At 40.5% G+C, this 20146-nt stretch overlaps 1 protein-coding gene across 2 annotated transcripts; it reads right to left on the bottom strand.

Moving 5' to 3' along the window:
- Nucleotides 1–1503: 1503 nt before the first annotated feature.
- DCSTAMP (dendrocyte expressed seven transmembrane protein) lies at nucleotides 1504–15237 on the bottom strand. Of its 2 annotated transcripts, none has more exons than XM_068672474.1 (4): nucleotides 15086–15237; nucleotides 8589–9651; nucleotides 3536–3856; nucleotides 1504–2867 (listed from the first exon to the last, which is right to left on the bottom strand). In XM_068672474.1, exons 2-4 carry the CDS (start codon nucleotides 9612–9614, stop codon nucleotides 2784–2786), a joined length of 1431 nt encoding a protein of 476 aa, XP_068528575.1. In that variant the 5' UTR covers nucleotides 9615–9651; nucleotides 15086–15237; the 3' UTR covers nucleotides 1504–2783. The 2 variants fall into 2 exon arrangements, with proteins under 2 accessions (XP_068528575.1, XP_068528576.1); XM_068672475.1 differs by lacking the exon at nucleotides 15086–15237 and adding an exon at nucleotides 9897–10952.
- Between the last annotated feature and the right edge of the window lie 4909 nt (nucleotides 15238–20146).

The following is a 20146-nucleotide window of genomic DNA, read 5'->3' as shown; positions in this document are numbered from 1 at the left end:
TTTATCTGTGGAAAACAATGATCTAGTGGAGCAGAAGAGATCATGGCAAAAGAGGAAAGAGGACTCTGAATGATGAAGACAGGGGAACAGAGCCAAAATAAGATGCAGGAAATGTGAGGAGAAGGTAGGCAAGAAGAGGAACAGAAATAATTGCGGAACTGAAATAATTGTGGATGGAATACTGTCTTTTTATTGTAACTTGTAGCCTTTTTTTTTTTTTTTTTTTTTTTTAAGAAGAAAAATGAGCAATGTAATCATGTGGTTTAGGATTATGGTAAACAAAGAGGCTGAAGGGAATAGCTGAGCAACATGCAGAGGAGGCAACTGAAAATAAACAAGACGCTGAACTTCTCAAGCTAAGAGGACAGAAACAAATGGGAGGAAAAAACTTTTTAAGGTCCGTAGAGGATGAGAAGTACATCTGTGTGTAATGCCAGGGGAAAGACAGGCCTGCCTTTTCATCTGCACAACTTGAGGACCTCAGCTTAGTGGGTATTTCTTTCTCTCTTCTCCACCACAGAGCAGCTGAAGGAATAGACTTAGTGTTGTAGGTCAGGGCAAGAACTGTTCTACCACTGAGATGAATCCGAATGTCTTCAAGGCCCTGAAAGCAAATTTGATTTAGAATTCAAAAATAATATGTGGAATACACCATTTTTCCTGGTACCCCAGGTTTAGGGAGACAGAGGAGAGCAAACTTACCTCCTTTGCCTGCCATTCAGCTCACCTTCAGCACACAGGTGTCTACTCACATGTATGCTCACTGAGGCAAACAGTACATTAGGCTACTTGAGTGCATAACTCCAATATGAGTGTGATGGTTGTATTTCTGAGACGGTGTGTTAGTGCCGGCACAGAACATTCACAAATTAACAGATGTTTCTGCAGTGGTTTCTGTTACCGTTGCAGAGTCAGAGAGTGCTGAGGTTGGCAGCCACCTCTGGGGATCATACGCTGCAGCCCCATTGCTCTGAGTTGCTTAGGGCCATTCCAGTTGTGTTCTGACCATCTCCAAGGATGGAGACTCCATAACCTCGCTGGACATCCTGTCCAGTGTTTGACCACTCTGAAAGTAAAATTGTTTTTATTATGCTTAGGTGATGTACCAGTCATCTTCCTCACTGTTATATTTGGAAATAGCTTCCAGGGGAAGTGGCTCCATCGCATTACTAGGGGATGAGGTGAGGCTGAACAACCATTTTTTTCACAGATCCTCCTCCTTGCCCTTCTTGAAGACTGGAGTGTCATTTTCTTTCGTCCAGTACTTCTTGCAAATCACCACAACTTTTCAAAGATAATTGAGAGTGGCATCACAATGACACCAGCCAGCTCCCTCAACACCCATGGGTGCATCCTAGCGGGTCCTATGGACTTAAGCGTGTCCAGTTTGTGTAAGTGCTCTCTCACCTGGTCATCTTCCACTGACAGCAAGTCTTCTTTGCTCCAGACTTTGTGTTTTTCAGTTTTTCATGTGGAAAATAACTTCTGACACTTGCTGCTAGAAAGTTTTAAAGTCTTTATTCATTCAGACAATAGAAATGTCTATCAATGGCTGTCTTGGGACCGTGTACTTATTACAGAGGAACAGAGTTTGCTAATCTTATGCAACCTAAAGAAGGAAGTTGGCAGTGGTTGAAAATCAAGAATACACTGTATCTTGGGGGGATTTTTAGTTTTACATTAAAACTCTGGTACCATTTCAGTAAACTATTCCTACACCTTTATGATTTTCTATTTTTATGCCATATGAAGGTTACATCAACAATGTTAGTTTAAAAGGCAAAGGACTCAGTTTTGTTTCTCTGAAATCAATGGTGTCTTTAGCACCATTATTAAGCCAGTTTTTGTCACTTCTGCAAATTCCTCCAGACTGCAAGATTCAAAGGATTGCTCAACTCTGCTTGTATGTCCTTACAACTCAAAACAAGCTTGTTTGCATCCACTGCACCTAATTCCTTTGTATTCTCACCCTTATGAGCTTTCTTGCTTCTGCCCATGCCACATTGCCTCTCTCATAATGATCAAAGATATGGGACAAGCTGCACTAGTGCTACAGTCTACCAGCATGTGAAAGTTGGAGATAAGACGAAGTGAGGAAGTCAGAGGGGTTAGAAACTAGGGTTAGAATCTTCTGAGAGAAAAATAGGAAAAATTAAATGGGGGAGCTGAGGTATGGGGGAGAGTTCAGCTGAGGTAGGAGACTGACAGGGCATAGAGCATTGGCCCTATGGAAGAAACAGCCACAGTGTCTGGAACAAGTGTATAAAGCCAGGGATGGGAAAGAAACATATAAATCCACTAGATGAAGTTCTCAGCCAGCCCAAAAGCAAGTGGACAGCCTCTGCTTTGTCTTCCATTTTCAGTGTCTGGCAAGTGTGAAGACAAACCTGCTGCTTCCATCATGTCCTCTGTTAGCTCAAACAAAAGAGGTTTGTTCTGTAGTCCTAAAAGTTCCAAGCTCAGTTCCTTCCAAGCTTCCAATTCCTTCTGCACAAAAACACAAACCCTCCATGGCTATCTAAAGAACCAGACGATGCAGATCCCAAGCTGAGAAATGACTATTAATGCAACCCAGAGCTCTCTGTGGTGGAGAGCATGCTATCTCCTGTGGCTTCTTTTCCAAAGTTTTCCAAAACACTGCTGACCATTAGCCTGTGATCCTATTTTTATGCTCTAAGATTGAAATACTTCAGGAAAATACTTTCAGGAATGATGGATGCAATGCACAGGACCCTGTGGAGCTCCAGCATCTCAGCTTTATCAAAAGATTCAGTCTGTCTCTTTCACACCACATTGTCATTTACCATTGTCCTTTCTTTCTTCCTCACAGCCTCTCTTGCCTTGAGTATTGGAAACCAAAAGTTGACCTGGAAAGACAGAAGTACAATGCTAAGACATAGTATTACTGAGTTAGAGATCACCCAGACACTAGCATCCTGTATAGTCAGTATTGAAATCTATTAAAAACAAATAAAAGAAAAAATACGTATGTGTCTGCAGGTGTTTGCTTGGATTTACCGTAAATATATGCATGCGTATTTATATTTCCATTACTGCATATGTACATATATGTGTGGTGTGAATGTTTTTGCAGGCAAAATATTATATATTATCTTCTATTTTGCTAAATAACTGCAACTTTCTCAACATTAAGGGGCTTCTCACAAATGTCTAACATTTCCTAACTAGACTGTAGGAACATGCTTTGTGCTGGAGGTGCTTAACATTCATGAAAATCAAGTTTATCCTCTGGAGAGCTCTAAGTCTGAGGAGTATTTTCTTGCCAGCTCATGGTCATTTGGGTGCATCCATTTTGGGTCTGTTACATGTGTATTGAAGGGCAGAACCAAACAACCATGGGATATAAGTTTATGGATAGGCAAGCCATCTCTGGCCTCTGGCCTCTGCAGGCAAGCACTGGAAAAAGTCTATTAGAACACAACTGAACTTAAGAAGTGTTTAAGTACTTCCTGGGTATGAATCTGGCTATAATACTGAGCGAGGGAGACTTTTTTCCCTCATGCTGATGGCTTACCGTTCTAGCAAACACATTCTTTGCGGTTTTCTGTTGTAGCTTTGCTCTTTTCTTGAGTAATTTTGCATGCAAATAATGTATCCGTTTTATCTCAGCATCAGGATAGAACGAGGTTGACACAAGTATTTTAAATTGGGTCAGGAGGCCAGAGAATAACCCAGAAATTATTAAGAAAAAGATGATGATTCCAAGCTGGATCCATGTCGTGGAAAGATAGAGCTCTGGCTGAGGGATGCAGTCATGCTTAAACAGGGAGATCTTGAAAGGATCGTTCTTTACAATAAATTCTCTCACCCCAATGATGAAGTTGTTCTCATTCCTCTGTACAAGAAAGGTAAAAAAGAGAGTTGATTATAGTACAGGTTCCCTCCTTTTTTCATATTTCTCCCATTGGATATTCAGATTTCCAAAGGACCATTAATTGCTTAGTACATCCATTGTCTATGAAGGACTGCTCATAATAATATATTAGCTATTTTTAAAATGTTTCAGACTGCTTTTTCACTATTTTTCTTGACACATTGTTTGGACTGTTAAGAACTTACCTTCTCAGTGGATCCAGCAGAAAAAAAGAACTTTATCTGGTTGTAGTGGCTTTTTTTTTTTTTTTTTTTTTTTTGTATTTTTATATTTTATATTAATATTTGGGCAACCTGGTCTGGTGGAAAGTGTCCCTGCCCATGACTGGGGGATTGGAACTAGATCTTTAAGGTCCCTTCCAACTCAGACCATTCTGTGATTCTATGGTTTTACAAATACGTTCCCACTCATGAGTCTGCTCAGATCCTCTGTTAGAGGGTCATTCCTTCTTCCTTTGCTCCTTCTAAGTAAAACAGCAGCATAGAGCATGTTCTTTCCTTTGGTTGTGGCTCAGTGTTTGATCAGCAGTCCTTCCACATCTACCTATAAAGGTATATATAGGTCTACCTATATATATGCTCTGACTACAGGGTAACCACACAAAGTCACTTCTCATCTGCTATTAGGTGCCTTTGCTCAGAAGAGCTGATGACCTGCACTGCTTATAGACTGAAATGCTGAATGAGAGGGACTAAAGATTGCTGCTGGGACCAGGATTTCATACTGGCAGGTGGCTTTCTGCTCAGTGAGTAGGAACCCTGAGTCATCCAGACCTCTCCTCTGACTATATCGAGGGGATACATAGCTCTTCCCTGTGGCTTCTCTAACCATCTCAAAGAGGCCACATACTTTTGATAGAAAATTGTTAGATAAACCAGTACCCAAAAGTATGCCACCCATGTCTTTCTGGTGGAAAATTAAGGGGAAATAGGCCATGTCTTGTTCCAATCTATCTCATTCCCTTGCATTCCTTAACTAAATCAGTGTATAAGCAAAGAAAAACTGCATTAGGAACTCAATATGAAGCAGAGTACAAATACATGCAGATCATAACTCTTTGTACCTATAATAAATATCTCAGGACACTGCTGAGTCTGTCCTGCTCACCCAGGCAGCTTTTTAGGCTCTTCCTCTGAGATCAGTAACCCTGAGGCTTGCTATAACAAATCTGTGAAGATTAAATTTTATTTTTCAGTGTGACTAGCTTTCAATGGGGAACTACAAACTATCTGATGATGGCATAATTTTCTGGATTTAGAGACAGTCAAGCAGATCTCCACATGAGTGAGCACTGCACATGGAGCAAATTCATGGTACAGAACTCATGAATCAGCCCGGCAGGGTCAGGATTGAGCCCTAAATCAATGAGTTGTGGGAATCAGTTCCTTCTTAGCCCTGACTTGGATTACCCTCAAGGCAGCTCATGATAACGGACTGTCCTCCAGGTAAGGACAGAAACACAAGCAAAAACACATACAGAAATACATGGAAGATAGCTGAGGCTACAGTAAGCTGCTTAAGGCTCTATTCAGTTGGTTTGAACATATCCAGGGATGGAGACTCTACAACATCTCTCATCAATCTGGTCAAGTGTCTGATCACCTGTACAATAAAAAGGTTTATTCTTACTTTGAAATGAAATTTCCTTTAATTTGTGCACATTGCTTCTTGTTCTTTCACTGGACACCACTGAGAAAAGCCTAGTTCCCTCTTCTCTACACACAAACTCCATTAAGTATTTATACACATGGATAAGTTTCCACTGAGCCTCCTCTTCTGCAGGCTGAGCAGCCCCAGGTCTTTCAGCCTGTCCTTGTACCACAGATACTCCAGTCCTTTAATCATCTTCATGACTCTTAAATCACCCCTGTATATGGACGTTTCTCTTGTACTGGGGAGCCCAGCACTGTTCACAGCACTCCAGAAAGGTCTTACCAGGGCTGAGCTGAGGTAAAGGACCACCTCCCTCAACCTGCTGGAAGCACTTTGCAGTGCAGCACAGGATAGCCCTTTCTCTGCTACAGGGGCACTTTATGAGCTTGTCGTCAACCTGGTGCCTACTAGGACCACCAGGAAGGTTTTCTGCAAAGCTACTTCCCAACCAGTTGGCCTGCAGTATGTACTAGTGCATTGGGTTGTTCCTCCCCAAGGAATTTTGTGCTTTCCCTGTTGGCCCATTTTTCTAGCCTTTCCAGAAGTGGCAGCAGAACCTTCTGGTGTTTTAGTACTTCCTCCAAGTTTAATTTTATCTGAAGATATCTGTGACTATGCTTTGTCCCTCCATTTAGGTCATTAGTGAAGAGGTTTAACAGTACAGGTCCCAGTATCATGCTCTGGGGAGCACCACTAGTGACTTTGTACCAGTAACTGGAAACTTGAGCCCAGAAGTTCAGCCAGTTTTCAGTCCACCTGACTCACTAGCCACTTATCTACAGCATGCTTCATCAGTTTGTCAGTGAGGGTATTGTGAAAGACAGTGTTGAAAGCCTTACTAAATGCATAATGCGCTGTTCTTTGCTGCTCCAAACTTCCCTTCTCTGGTCTCGGAGGCCTAGGATCCTCCCACTAAAGACAGAGCTGAAGAAGGCATCAAGTACCTTGGCCTTTTCCATGTCCTTTGTTACTGGGATCCCTACTGCAGTTATGAGTTGGCCTACATTTCCCCTACTCTTTCTTCTGCTGCTGATAGACCTACAAATCCTTCATGCTGCCCTTTACCTGCCTTACCTCTTTCAGCTCCAGGTGGGCTTTGGCTTTCCTGACCCCATTCCTTCACAATCAGACCATGTTTCTGTATTCCTCTTGGGTTTCCTGCTCCTGCTTCCAAATCTTCTATATTTCTTTTATGCATTAGAGTTTTGTCAGGAGCTTCATTACCTGTTTGTCAGGATGGACCATTCTTGAGTTTGGAGGAGGTGGATTTTGAATATCAGTGAGCTCTCCTGGACCCTTTTTCTCTTAAGGAACATATCCCAGGAGACCAGGACCATTTCCTACATCTGGTTTGGTGATGTGAGAGCACAGCTGCTGTGTATCAGCAGGGTTTGTATGAAGGGTACATCCCCCTTGGCATGCATAGCAGTCTGTCCGTACAATACATCTCACATTAGACTGAGGAAGTGATGAAAGCTTCTCTGCTTTGCATGGTCATCTGACCTCTTCAGGTTGGGTCTGACCTACACATGCTGATCAAACAGGTACAGTCAATCCAATAGTTTTGCACCTACTTTCTTTAAAGGAAGTCTGGGTATCAATTAGAAGTTGGCAATCTCTCTCCTTTGGGAAGCAAGTGGTTTTCCACTGTCACAACTTGGGAACATTTGGCTTATGCCTGCCACACAAATTCTGAATTTCTCCACTATTTGTTAATGTAGAACTGTTCAATAATTTAACTTCTATCCCATGGGAATGTTTGATATTTTGATATGTCATAAAAAATGTCAATGTCTGAATTACGACAGAATCTGGCCAAAGATCTGACTTCATTTCAACTCATTTCAGCAAGTCATGTTTGCCTGAAGTGCTCCCATGCCTCAGGCTTCCTTCTGCTTCATGGTTCAGTCCCAACCAGATGAACACAACAGGACCAACAGACTGCCACAACACAGAAAGCAAAGCCTGGAATGGTTTAGCTGTGTGTCACAGAAAAAGTGGTCTGTGTGAGGAAGCCAGCTCAGAGACACAAAAAATCACATATGCAAAAATGAGGAGGGGAATCTCTCTGCCAATGGACTGTTCTGCTAACTTGTAATTTTGAGATATGCCCTTATTTCATTGAGCACCTTAGGAATCTTATTTTCTGGATCTGCTTTTGGCAGATGAATTTTTGGGGGATGGGGAGAAATGAGAATGAATTCTTGTTATTATGAGGTCTAAGAGGAGGTAGTAGAATATGCTACGTAAGAAAAGATTGATAGAATAAAAAACATATATCACAATGCATTATGCATATGCCTTTGGGAAATACTTTAAACCTGAACTTGCAAGCTCTCAAAGGGGGCAGCTTTTCTGGGCCCATGCAGCATCACACACATCACCCACTCCAGTGCTGGAATTTCCTGCCTTGGAGGTATTCAGAACTGGACCAGACAGGATCCTGAGCAATCTGATCTTACTCTGAGATTGGCCCTGTTTTGAGCAGGAGGTTGGTCTACATGGCCTCCAGACATCCCTTCTAACCTAATTATGGTTCTCCATGCCACTGCTGTTCCTCCTAAAAAAAATCTTCAGATTCGGCAATCCGTTATTATTTTGTGTGTATGCAGCCATGCCTTCTGAAATGCTGATCTCCTCACATTGCTCAGCTAAGGAAAGGCAGGCATCTCTTACATCATGCTAGAGTGGTATTTTGACTTTAAAAGTGGTACTTCACAAATATCGTCATTGTGAGCTTCCAATTTTATGTTTCTTGTTTTCTCTGCACATATATAAATATTAAATCCATTCTTCCCATATTAACCATTCTCGAGAAATATGATGACACTTTCAAGAGTGCAGAGACTGGCCTGGTTGTATCCAATATACATATCTATAAAGGCAATGGCCCTTTTTGAAACAAATGTATGAGTTACAGTGCTGTGGAAGAAATGACAGTTTGTTGGCTGTGCTTTTGCTCCTGCAGCTGCTGAAAATGAAGGAGAAATGTTTAGCACTAAGTTAAACTGAGAAATACAAAGTACTGATAAGTACTTACTTGCTGGAAGAGTTTGATCTGAATCTCCAGATGTGGTAGTTCTTGGAGATGTTTATTCACAGAAATAATTAGCCAATAAAACAAATAATCTACTGCAGCAAACAGAAGCCAGATGCAAAGATGAACAATTACAGGGAGAAAAAAATACTGTATGTGTTTTCTCTCCTTCCTTGTGAGGCAGAAAGATGGGATTGTCACATAATCTTTTCTTTCTTTTTTGTTAAGTGGCAGAAGGCCTGGTCTTTGCTGTTGCTTTTGAAGCTCATCAAATGCAATGAACTCTTTTGTGATATAAGTATTCTTAAACTTGACACCATGAGGGCCCACAAATTTTTTGATAAAAAGAGCAGTTCCAAAAGAAACTAGAAAAATCCCTACTATAGGCAGTACTTTCTGGCCTATATAGGGCAATATAGTCAGCATAAAAGATATCTCGTTAGCAACTCTTTGGATTTCTTGTTTTGTGTCATTTAGCTCTTGTTTCAATGCATCATCTGAAATTGAATAAGATGGTGTAAACTCATGATTTAGCGACAGTATATCTTTAGGCAGTTTAGTGGAACGCTTGGCCTCCTCATAAATCCATTTTATTGCCTCAACATAATATTTTATCAACTCAAATTGCTCAAACTCTAAATGGCAGGTTATACTGTCTGCCAGAACCTTCAGGTTGTGAAAAATATTTTGGATATTGCCAGCCACCACAACACCTGTACCAGCAGTAATAAGGGCGTTTCTTCCTTCTCTCAGCCCACAGGAGAGAAGGAACAGGGCACTGAAGCAGCGCAGGTGCTTGAAACAGCAGAGCGCGACAGAAAGCGAGATCCAGATGAGGCCAGAAACCAGTAAGGGACCCAGAGGCTGGTGAGCCAGGGAGAAGTGGATGCCAAGGAAGAAGAGAAGGCTTGAAAGGAAGCCAACTGCAGAGCAAACAGCAAAGAGCTGTGTCAGATACTTCCAGCCTGGCTTCCTTTCTGATACAAAAATTCTCCAGGCATTCTGGGCTGTTGAGACAAGTGCTTGCATCTCCTTCTGGTAGTGGCTGACACTGTAGTGGCTGAACCTGGAAAGAAAGGAAGACAAAAATGCTGTTAGTTACAGGGTGACACTATTGATAACGTGCATTTAACTGACTGACTGCTTCACATTACAAAAAATGTAGTTCTGACTCATGTGAGTGCTGAACTGCCCCGCATGAGTCCCAAATCTTAGTCCTTGGTATCACATACATAAATACATCAAGAGATGATTATAAAAGTTATTCTATCTTTTCAAAGTGTTTTTGTCATTTTAGGTTACCTAGCCTACCTCAGCCCTCAGATGCTTGATTTGCTTTACAGCAGCACCAGAAAGACAGAAAGGGGAGCATGGAAACTGCCCATAGGAGAGTCTCCCTATAAAACCCCATGCAGGGCAACGTGGCTTGAAACTTTGGGGAGCAGTGAAATGGGGAGAGCAGCATATGAACGCTGCCCAGGGACAGGGAATGAAGGTCTCCTTTGTCTGGAGGTAGGTCAGTACAGAGGGAAAGTAGTGTCTCAGAGGCATCATTCCTTCACTGGGTCTCTCCTGGGATAGCACAGCTACGAATTGACCCATATACATGGTTAACTCTAATTGCTCATTCTTATCACCTTTTTTCCTGCCTACCAGCATGCCCATACTGGAAATTTATTCAGTTTGATTGAAGACAGTATTTGCCCCATGCTCACATCTTTCCTTCTTCTTTTACAACATACTTATAAGGCAATTTTTCTTTCCAAATATGCTAGACTAATTTGTATGCATATTAGCCTTTTAACATACTAGAACAAATAAGATACTAATTAAATAAAATAAACTGTTGCAATTTTGCCCTGTAATAAGGAACAGTTGTCTTCGCAAATACATCCTGAAGATATTACTTTGTCTTTTGTTTAGCTTGAACACAGCAGGTAGCCAGGAACTAAACTATTATTTAATACACATACTGTGTTTTCCTGGCATTTGACTTCATGAATTCTGCTAGCATTCAGTGTACCATTTCCCCTTTCCTCTCTTTATTGTTATTTATTTGTTTTGTTTTGTTGTTATTGTCAGATCTGCATGTGACAGGAGGGAAGGGTGACTGGACCAGGCAGATCCTCCCTAGTGCTGAGGGCTGTGCTGGAAGATGCTCTGTGGTGGTTTTGGTGCTTAATAGTTTCTGCAGGGATTGAAGGTGGGCAGCAGTAGAGTGGTCTCAGTCCCTGGCACTGCCACTGCTTGGGAAGACTAAGGAAATTGCTTCCCTCCAGGGCCTTGGCTGTAAATAACAGCAATTAGCAGCTCCTTCTCAGGAGACAAATTAGTTAATTAATGTCCACAAAGTATTCAGGCAGCTGTAGGTAGAAGTCACCACCTCTTTGGGAAGGTAATGTGGGGAGGGGAGGTAGCACACAAGACACTGGACTATGACTTTGCAGGATCCTTAAACGCTGCCTGCTGCTGTGTCTTCTTGTAGGTCAAAGGAAAGTAACCCTAGACAGTGAATAGACCTGGAGTTCTGTTCTTGATTTAACAGGTCTTAAAAAATCAACTGAAAAAACCCTAGCGTTTATGTAACGTTATGCAAAGACTTCTGTGTGAGAAAATCACACATTTCTAGTTTTGTTTTGCAGCATTGATTTCACAGCTGTTCCCAAGTATAGTTTCTGCATGGTCTTGTGTGTTTGTATGTATGGTTATTGTTTATTCCTGTCAATGTTTATAAGCATATGGTAAATAGGCTGCAAATTGTGACAGAGTTTGACATGACTGCTTCTAAGAACTGACAAAAAAGAGTTGAGAACAAAGCTGCAGAATTAACGAAAGCCATATTACTGCTGGACCAGGAAGCTGGAGACTGGCAAAAGATGGATAGAATTTGAAAGGATTCAAAAAGCCTCCTTTAGTAGACAGATTTAGTCCTGTTACACACTTGCATAAGGGATGACTGCACTATTCAGCAAAAATGTGGTAGGTTTGTCCCTAACCTTCCTGAACCCAAATTTTTAATGCAGAAAAAGCATCATAAGGAGCCACTGATTCTTGGAGCTAGATGCTCAGGTGCTTTTGCATGATAACTGAAGGCTGGAAATTTTCCTGACCCCTGCAGAGCCCATTCCTGAGCTCAGTAACTACAGGTTCAGAGTCCTGACTCACAGCACACATCTCCTGGCTTTTCTGGTACCTCTTTCCCTCCTAAGACATCAGCAACAGAAGTAGATATTAAGCACAGAAGAACACAGAGGATGAAAACAGGAGGCCTAAAAAATGTGGAGACCAAAAATTCTTGTATCAGCATGCACTTAAGCAGCTGTGAGTACTTTGGAAGTGGAAATAACATTCTGGCTCAGAGTTAGAAATAAAATATTTTGCTCAGCTAAAGAGGCTAATTCTTCAAGAAAGAATAAACCTTGAGAGCCTTCTGGAATGATTCCTTTTGAAAACATAACTCACAAAAGCTCTCCAGAAGCTGCTAGTTGTAGATACAAATTCCGTCAGGAAGGTGACAAGAAAAAAAATAATTTAATTTCAATTGCAGTCTGAAGCAAAGCATTTTTTCTTCTGTCCCATAACATGTACTAATGTGGCAGCTGCTACCACTATTAAAGTAGCATAAAGAAAGAATGAGTCTTGGAAAGCAGTTTCTTGTTCTTAAGTGTCAGTGTCTTTCCACCACAGTTTCTTGTGATGTACACCACAGTTGGGAGCTGGAAACTCTTGAGCCCCAGCTCTGCCTTTGAATCTGATTTTTCTATAGGGCCCGTGGGAAGCCATCTCTGAGCCTTAGTTTCCCTTTCTAGGAAATGCTTACTCAGATCTGGAAGCATGATGTTCATCTACCATATGGCATGTTGGCAGGAGTAATTATCAGAACAAATTATTTTCAACAAGGAGTTTGGTCCATACTTCTTAAGGCTTGTAACGTACTGAGATTAATGCAATATAATTAAGAGATGTCTTTTCTAGTTTCATTTTAAAATTAAAGAGGAGAATTTTAAAGAGGATCATACTTATTATATTTCAGATAAATAAATATTTAGAGATAAAAGAGATTTGATAAAATAGTGATCTGAGATAAAAAGATCATACTTATTATATTTCAGATACTGGCTACAGTTTTTAAGTAGAAGATAAGCACATAGCATTGAGAGTCCCTATCTTTCCAGCTCACCCACAAGCTTTCTGTTAGAGCTGTGTCATTTTCATACAGCACTTGTTCATGTCATGTATGATTTTTTTCCTTGCCTGCTATGGGTACTTTTTCATAGTCATTGTCCTAGCAGCATGGCCATCTTCCCTGTCAGTTTGGTCCTGCCCTAGCTCCTTGCTCTGCCTATTACTTGCTACAGTTACATAGGCAATCCTCGTATTTTCAGGGAGTATGTCTGAAACTCTATCTTCTGCTTGATTAGAGGTTATTACTTGATGTAAATTTCCATTATATGGATTATCCACCAATGCAACCCCTTATCCAAGTTTTAATATAATGGAATACAATGTCTTCTTCCTAAAAAATGTATAGATGGGATTTAGTAATTTAAAGAAAATAAAATGGGATTTACTATTTTAAGATGGGATCTACTAAGATTGTATTTACTAATTAAAAATAAATAAATAAATAAATGAGATTTATGAATTTATTAGCTTTCATGAAGGATCTTGGATGGTTGATGCAAATTATAAGTCAAGGTAGACAGTAGGGACACAGCTGATTTGGCAAAGCATGACAAACAGAGTCACATATTTAAGCCTTCTTTCTATTTTGCCACAGGCCTAACCCAGACAAGCCCTTGGTACCACAGGTCACATTGAGTTAGGACTGATGAGTACCACCCCATTTTTTCACCCTTGCATGGAGTCTGATGGACTTTTCACCAGGCAGCCCGTTACTTCAGCAGAGCTCAGGAGGAGCATGGCCACGTGGCAGGCCCTGTGCCCCTCACTGTGCACTGACCTTCACAAAAATTAGACCCAGAGAGCCACTAGGTGAAATGGGAAACATATCCTGCTGATGGTAAAGATTCAGCTACACGGTGATCTTTGCCTCATAAATCTGATTTGGATTTTATACAAAAATTAAAGAAGAGAAAGCACACAATAAGAATATAAAAACAAATATTTCCTTTTTTGGCTGTTTCATCAGCCTTCTTTCCCAGCCTGGATCAGTTACATTGAAGTGTAAGAGAATTACTTCCCTTTTTTGGATACATTGGAAAAATACAATGGTGAGCTACAGTTTAGTAAGAAACAAAAATACCGGAGGGAGACCCACATTATTTCTTTTAGTCAATGCAAGGCATTCAGCTAAGAAATAAAAGCCCAATCAAAAATCCATCATCATTAGGGCAACTATCCCAGGGCTTTGTTAGACCCCTGTCATTTCTTGTGTTCACATTCTTTGTTTTTGACTGCAGAGGGAAGGAGAGTAAATGCTATAAAGCAAAATAAATGCATACAAGGACTAAAATATATGGCCAAAATATATGGCCAAACTACCACTGCCATTAACAACAACAAAATATAACAACACAAGTAAAAATAATAACTGATCAAGATCTCATTTTTTAATTCTTTTAAATATTGTCTCAGGAAAATTTTGAACATCGCAAGATATTACCAAGTCTTTAGGATTCTACAAGTCAGTTAGATCTCACCTAATATCAGATATCTATATTGTAATGTCAACATCTCAACTACCTGTCTTTACGTCAATGAGGAGGAAAGTGCAGCTTCCCAGGGGCATACTTCAGACCTGTTTTAGAAGTTTATCATTGCATGAGATTAATTGCATCCTATGAGAGCTTTTACTTCATATTTACTATGAAAAGACTCCGGATTGCTCAGAGACACCTATTCAAAGTTGGGTGAGATGAACTTCCCTCTAAGTGTCTCCATTGTAGGCACAGGTACTCAGAACAGGACACAATGAACATGCCATGGGCAGATGTAGAAACTGGGCAGCCATGGAAAAAACACAGAGCAAGAAGACACTTTTCTAATACTTCTGTGGACAGTGTTATATTTTTATATCTGCTCTGATAGAGCAGACCCACAGATGTCTTTCACTTAAATCACCAGCAGGAATGAGGGCACAGTTTCAGAAACTCAAATAGTAGTTTGCATATTGACAAAAACTACTCTGCAAAACATAGAAAATGCCACTGTTACAGAACATTACATTGTCCCTTCTCCTACATATAATAGCTCTATACATAATTTTGGGGTTCATAAGTTCATAAGATTCATAAGTTCATGAAACTAAATTGTTTCATGAGCCTTAGGAAAAGTCCAATCAGTAAGGTGATAACAACTAACTTAGAGTAAGTTCCTCTACTTCAGAAGAGCTAACTCAGTCCACGTTTAGCATCCACCGTAACTTCATATGAACCCTAAAGTGGGCAATAGTGGTGGTAGGTGGATGTTTGGACCAGGTGATCTTAGAGATCTTTTACAACCTTAATGATTCTATGATTCTATAAAGTGTTACTTACGGGCCTTCCTGTAAAGCGCATGAAGAATCTTCACAGTGCTGTTTCTCGCGATTTTGGTGAGAAACCAAGATGGGCACTAATAGAAAATTTCACATGAGTAATTTGTTTTCCATACCCTCCCTCAATGAGTCAGGCATGTCACAATTTTGAAATAATTGTGGTTTTGACAAGGATTCATGAGGAAGTAACTTATGCACAAGACCAAAATTAGTATATAATTTGCAACTGCCAGTTTCTACCTTTTTTTTCCTGGCAGAGTAATAGATATCAGCAAATGAGTTCTGGCCCCAGATTTCAATGACTTAAATTTATGTTGAATAACGCCCTAGGTCTGGAACATCGAAGCTATTTTGGTGCTTCCCATTGAAACTAGTAGCAATTCAGTGCCCAAAGAACTTCAAAGTTCTAATCATTTTATCCCTACAAATGTTCATACTGATATCTGTGTAAATATTTCTGTAGTCAGTCTGCCAGAATCTGGCCTTTGTACCGGTACCTGCCTTAAAAATCCAACAAAGATGCTCAAAATATGTAGGCTGTAAGACAGGGGGGAGCGCTAAATTTAAAATATCACTTTTGTACATGGTTTTAGAATTGTATTTCTGTGTTTTCCGGTGAGGGACAGAATAGCAGCAGATATTGACATGGTACATGCATTTTCAAAATCATCTACAGGTATTCATTAATTCTTGTGACGCCTAGTCCAGCAGGCACTTTTTGCATGCTTTAGGAAACATCTTGTTATTAATAGTTATTATCTTTATCATGGAAGACCTTTGAGGCCTCATCATGAATAGGGATTACCACTGTACAAATACACAACACAGAAAGTGTCCAGCTCACAGTCTAGGTCTGGCAGGAAACCACAGCATGATGAGCAGCGGTCACAGCTTAACAGACACTTAGCAATTACACGGCTTACATGTGTGTGTTTTTTTTTTTTTTTTTTTTTTTTTTTTTAATAGATATCCCAAGGAGGATAGGAAAGCAGAACAAAACACCCACAGCATACTGAAAATATCTAGAACTTCATCTAATGAGAAATTCCAACTTAATTTTACTCTGTGGGGATCAAATGACTGGTGGCTTATTTACTGGTAGGAAAGAGATAAAAAAGAAGCATAATGCTGATTGGGAAAGTTACTTTGGGACTGCTAGGATGTGGTGTGCTTAAACAGATGTCATCAAGTTTGGTGTCATTTAGCATTAAAAATATTTGTAATTCAAAAAAAATAATAATCTTTATTAACCAAGAGTTTAATTCAAATATTTTCTTCTAGTTTGGGCTGCTTAAGAGAATCACACCCCAGGGGTGCTCTGTTCCCAGCATGGAGCCTTTCTTACTAGAGAATAACCCTTTCCTCTGTCTGGAGTGGCAGCACGGGTCATCTACATCAGGGATTGTGTCTACAGTGACAGTCAGGTGTAGATGTCCGTCTGCATCCAGCTCCAGACTCGAGTCTCACATTCATAGCCAGCTCCTGTGACGTGGGGTGGAAATTAGCTGCAGAATGTCACTGATTGAAAGACATAAACCCTACTGCAGTGCCTTTGTACAGGTTTACCCTGGCCTTTCTGCAATGATGAACTGGATATGAGTGAGGCTGAGCATTTTGCAGCCCACTCTAAGATCTGTTCGTTGGACATAGGTACTTAAGTGCTACCTAAATACTGTTTAAATCACCTACCTCTGGTTTTGGCTCTTGATGTTCTTGATCTTCTATGTCTCTTGATACTAGAGAAACAATCAGCCAAAAAAGAGGTCACCATGGGCACTCTCATGAGCCATGTCAGCCACGTAAGACACATGAACTGTGTTATGCTAACAACTATGGCAAGATTATCCTGACCACAGGTATGGCTTGGGTCAATGGGAATGCTTGTGTAGCATGGTTGGGTAAACAGCTTATACAAAGGAACCTGTGATAGCCTAAACAATGTCCTCCTCTGGGACATCAAAAAGCTATCAGCAGATGACAGTTCTATAGCTATTTACAGATCACCAGCTACCCAAAACATGCCTAGCTTTGTTTTTGGGCCCTTATGTGTCTCACATCATCCTGTCAATCACGCAACTGGTATGGAGTATCGATGCCATAAATAGAGCGCCCCAACACCATCTCATAGTAGCTCTTGTTCACTGGCCCAGGGGTGCTGTCCGGCAAAGGAGACATCTGGCATTGTGACGGAGAACATGAGAGGTAAAAAACTTTCCCAGCTGTTGCTTAATGGTGGGTAAAACTAATTGTTAATGATACTGTACTTTGCCTATACAAGAGTGCTTTTCCAATTGCTCATACTTAAATTGCTCGCATCCCATTCATGCTTGATTATCCTGATAACCAATGTGTGTAGTTATAATAAAATCCATCAGAGTTGGTCTGTGGTCTTTTACCATCTTATTGTATTGATATTCAAAAACCTTTGTCCTGTGACAACAGCTCAAATGATGGGATGGAGTGCACTCTCAGCAAGTTCATGGATCAAAATATACTTTAGTAGCTTCGAGATCCTAAAGAACAGGTGTAATCAGTTTGTCTTCCAGGAGTTTGTCTGCATAAAGGAGCACAGAGTAATTTAGGGACTTGATGTTGGCAGCTTAAATACCCTACAGCTTTTATAATTTGCATAAGTTGACATATGATCTCTTACTTTTGCAAGACAGTAGTTTCCCTGCAGAGAAATGATAAGCTCATTTATCAGATGTGGCAAATGAATTTACTTCTTGTTCATGGTACCAAGAACAAAAATGGTGAGAACTGCTAATTTGTGACCAAACATGAAATAAGCTAAAAGAGTGAGAGAGATTTCATTAACATACTGAAACAGGAATACAATATACAGCAGAGACTTTTGAGAACTTTTGATTCATTCAGTAGCTAAATAAGATCACATTTCTTAGAATTTTCTGGAAATTTTGTAAAAAAATAAAAATTATTTTTTTTTTATTTTTTTTTTTTTTAATCTTTAATCTAACCTTGGACAACTTTAAATTTTACTTTAAATGAACAATGGTTTTCAGCAGACACTATGGTTTTGTATGCATATTTGTGTGTATTGAGGAGAAAGAAAAAAGATCCTTCTGGACACCCATCCTCTCTTCTTGAAATGGGTCATCAGGGCCATGTAATAAAGGAAGAGGACTAAGATTTACTTTAAAGGAAATCAAAGGCTGATATACATCTTTACAACAGCAACATAAGTAGTAAGAGGATTATTATCGACAATCTAGTAACCACCTATGATACCTTTCCAATAAAATTCTCCACAGACTGTCTCTTACAGGCACTTTCAGAGCTAACTTGCTTTTACAGTTTTACTGTTTATGTTTAAACTTCCAGATACATTTTTGGGATAAAACATGCTGAATGCTTTTCTCAGAAATGGCATAGGTGGTAATGTCCATTGCAGAAATGCTACCTGCTTGACCTAAAGAATTCTAAATTGGTGATTAAGTCTCACGTACACTCTGATTTCAAAGATCCAGGGCCACATATCCTTCTCAGTTCTGTCTTCAGTATATTTGTGAACTGTAGAATCCAGTCAGCAACTAGAGAAGTGCTGGCATGAACATTATCTATTTGCCCTTGGTTGAAATGGCTCTGCATGTAATTTTCCAAACAGCTGGTTTTCCAGCAGGTACTGATAGCAGTGAAGTAGCAGGTCTTACTGGTTCACTGTGTGACCAAGCTTTCCCTTCACAAAGAAGCCGTACCCCTGCTATTTCAAGAGCAGCCACCAAAGAAGTTCAGAAAGCTGGTAGGCAGCAAGACAAAAATAGCATAATGCTTATAGCATCTAAATTATGCATAATGTAGAGATATAATTAGATATAATGGACCATCTATAACTTGAGAAACTTTCTGTTCATTATAGGAGGAATGAATTAAATGATCCTTTTAGCAGAGCATATCCTTCATAGCATTATATAAGGGAAAATTCTGTAAAGTGATCCAAGTAAAGGCATATTAAGTCTGTCATGGTTTTGGCTGGGACAGAGTTAATTTTCTTTGTAGAGGCTCATACAATGCTGGATTTTTGATGAAAATAGTGGTGATAACATACTGATGATTTTAGTTGTTGCAGAGCCGTTCTTACACAGAGCCAAGGACTTTTCAGCTGCTCAAGAAGGCTGGGGGTGCACCAGGAGCTGGGGAGGCACAGTGGGGACCCAGACTGACCAAAGAGATGTCCCATGCCATGTGGTGTCGTGCTCAGCAATAAAAGCTGGGGTAAAGAAGGAGGAAGGGTGGACATTCAGAGTGATGGCATTTGTCTTTCTAAGAAACTGTTGTACACGATGAGCCCTGATTTCCTAGGAGTGTCTGAACACCTGCCTGCTGATGGGAAATAGTGAATGAATTCCTGTTTTTTCTTTGCTTCTGTGCATGGCTATTTTTTTACCTGGTAACCTATCTTTATCACAACCCTTACGTTACTGCACTTTTACCGTTCCAATTCTCTCCTCCATTCCACCTGGGAAGAGCAAGTGAGCAGCTCTGTTGCATTTAGCTGCCTGCCAGGGCTAAACCACAACAAAGTTAGACAAAGTCTCTATCTATACCAGCATCCTAGCCTTGACAGCAGCATGTAGCAGATGTTTATAGAATCACAAAACGCTGTTTTTTGGCACATCTGGGTATGGTCTCAGTATTGCTCAAAACCCCATCCACCCTGGCCTCAAACACTTCCAGAGACGGGGCTCTGGAAACTCTCCAGGCAACCTGGGCCAGTGCCTCACCACCCTCATAGTAAAAAATTTATTCCTTATATGTAATCTCAATCTACAATCTTTTAATTTAAAACCATTGCCCATCTTTCCTGTAGTTGCCCTTTTAAAAACTGAAAGGCCACTATAACATCTCACCAGGCTGAACAACCCTAAGTGTCTCGGCCAGTCTACATAGGAGTGGTGTTTCAGCCCTCTGATCATCTTTGTAGTCCTGTATGCTGCAGGCCCCAGAGCTGAACACAGCACTGCAGGTGGGGTTTCACAAGAGCAGAGCAGAGGGGCACAATCACCTCCCTCACCCTGCTGGCCACACTTCTTTTGATGCAGCC

The sequence above is a fragment of the Anas acuta genome, chromosome 2, assembly GCF_963932015.1.
Source record: "Anas acuta chromosome 2, bAnaAcu1.1, whole genome shotgun sequence".
Classification (NCBI taxonomy): Eukaryota; Metazoa; Chordata; class Aves; order Anseriformes; family Anatidae; genus Anas; species Anas acuta.
Note: the sequence above shows the minus strand (reverse complement) of the source record. Positions and strands in the feature narration are given on the sequence as shown.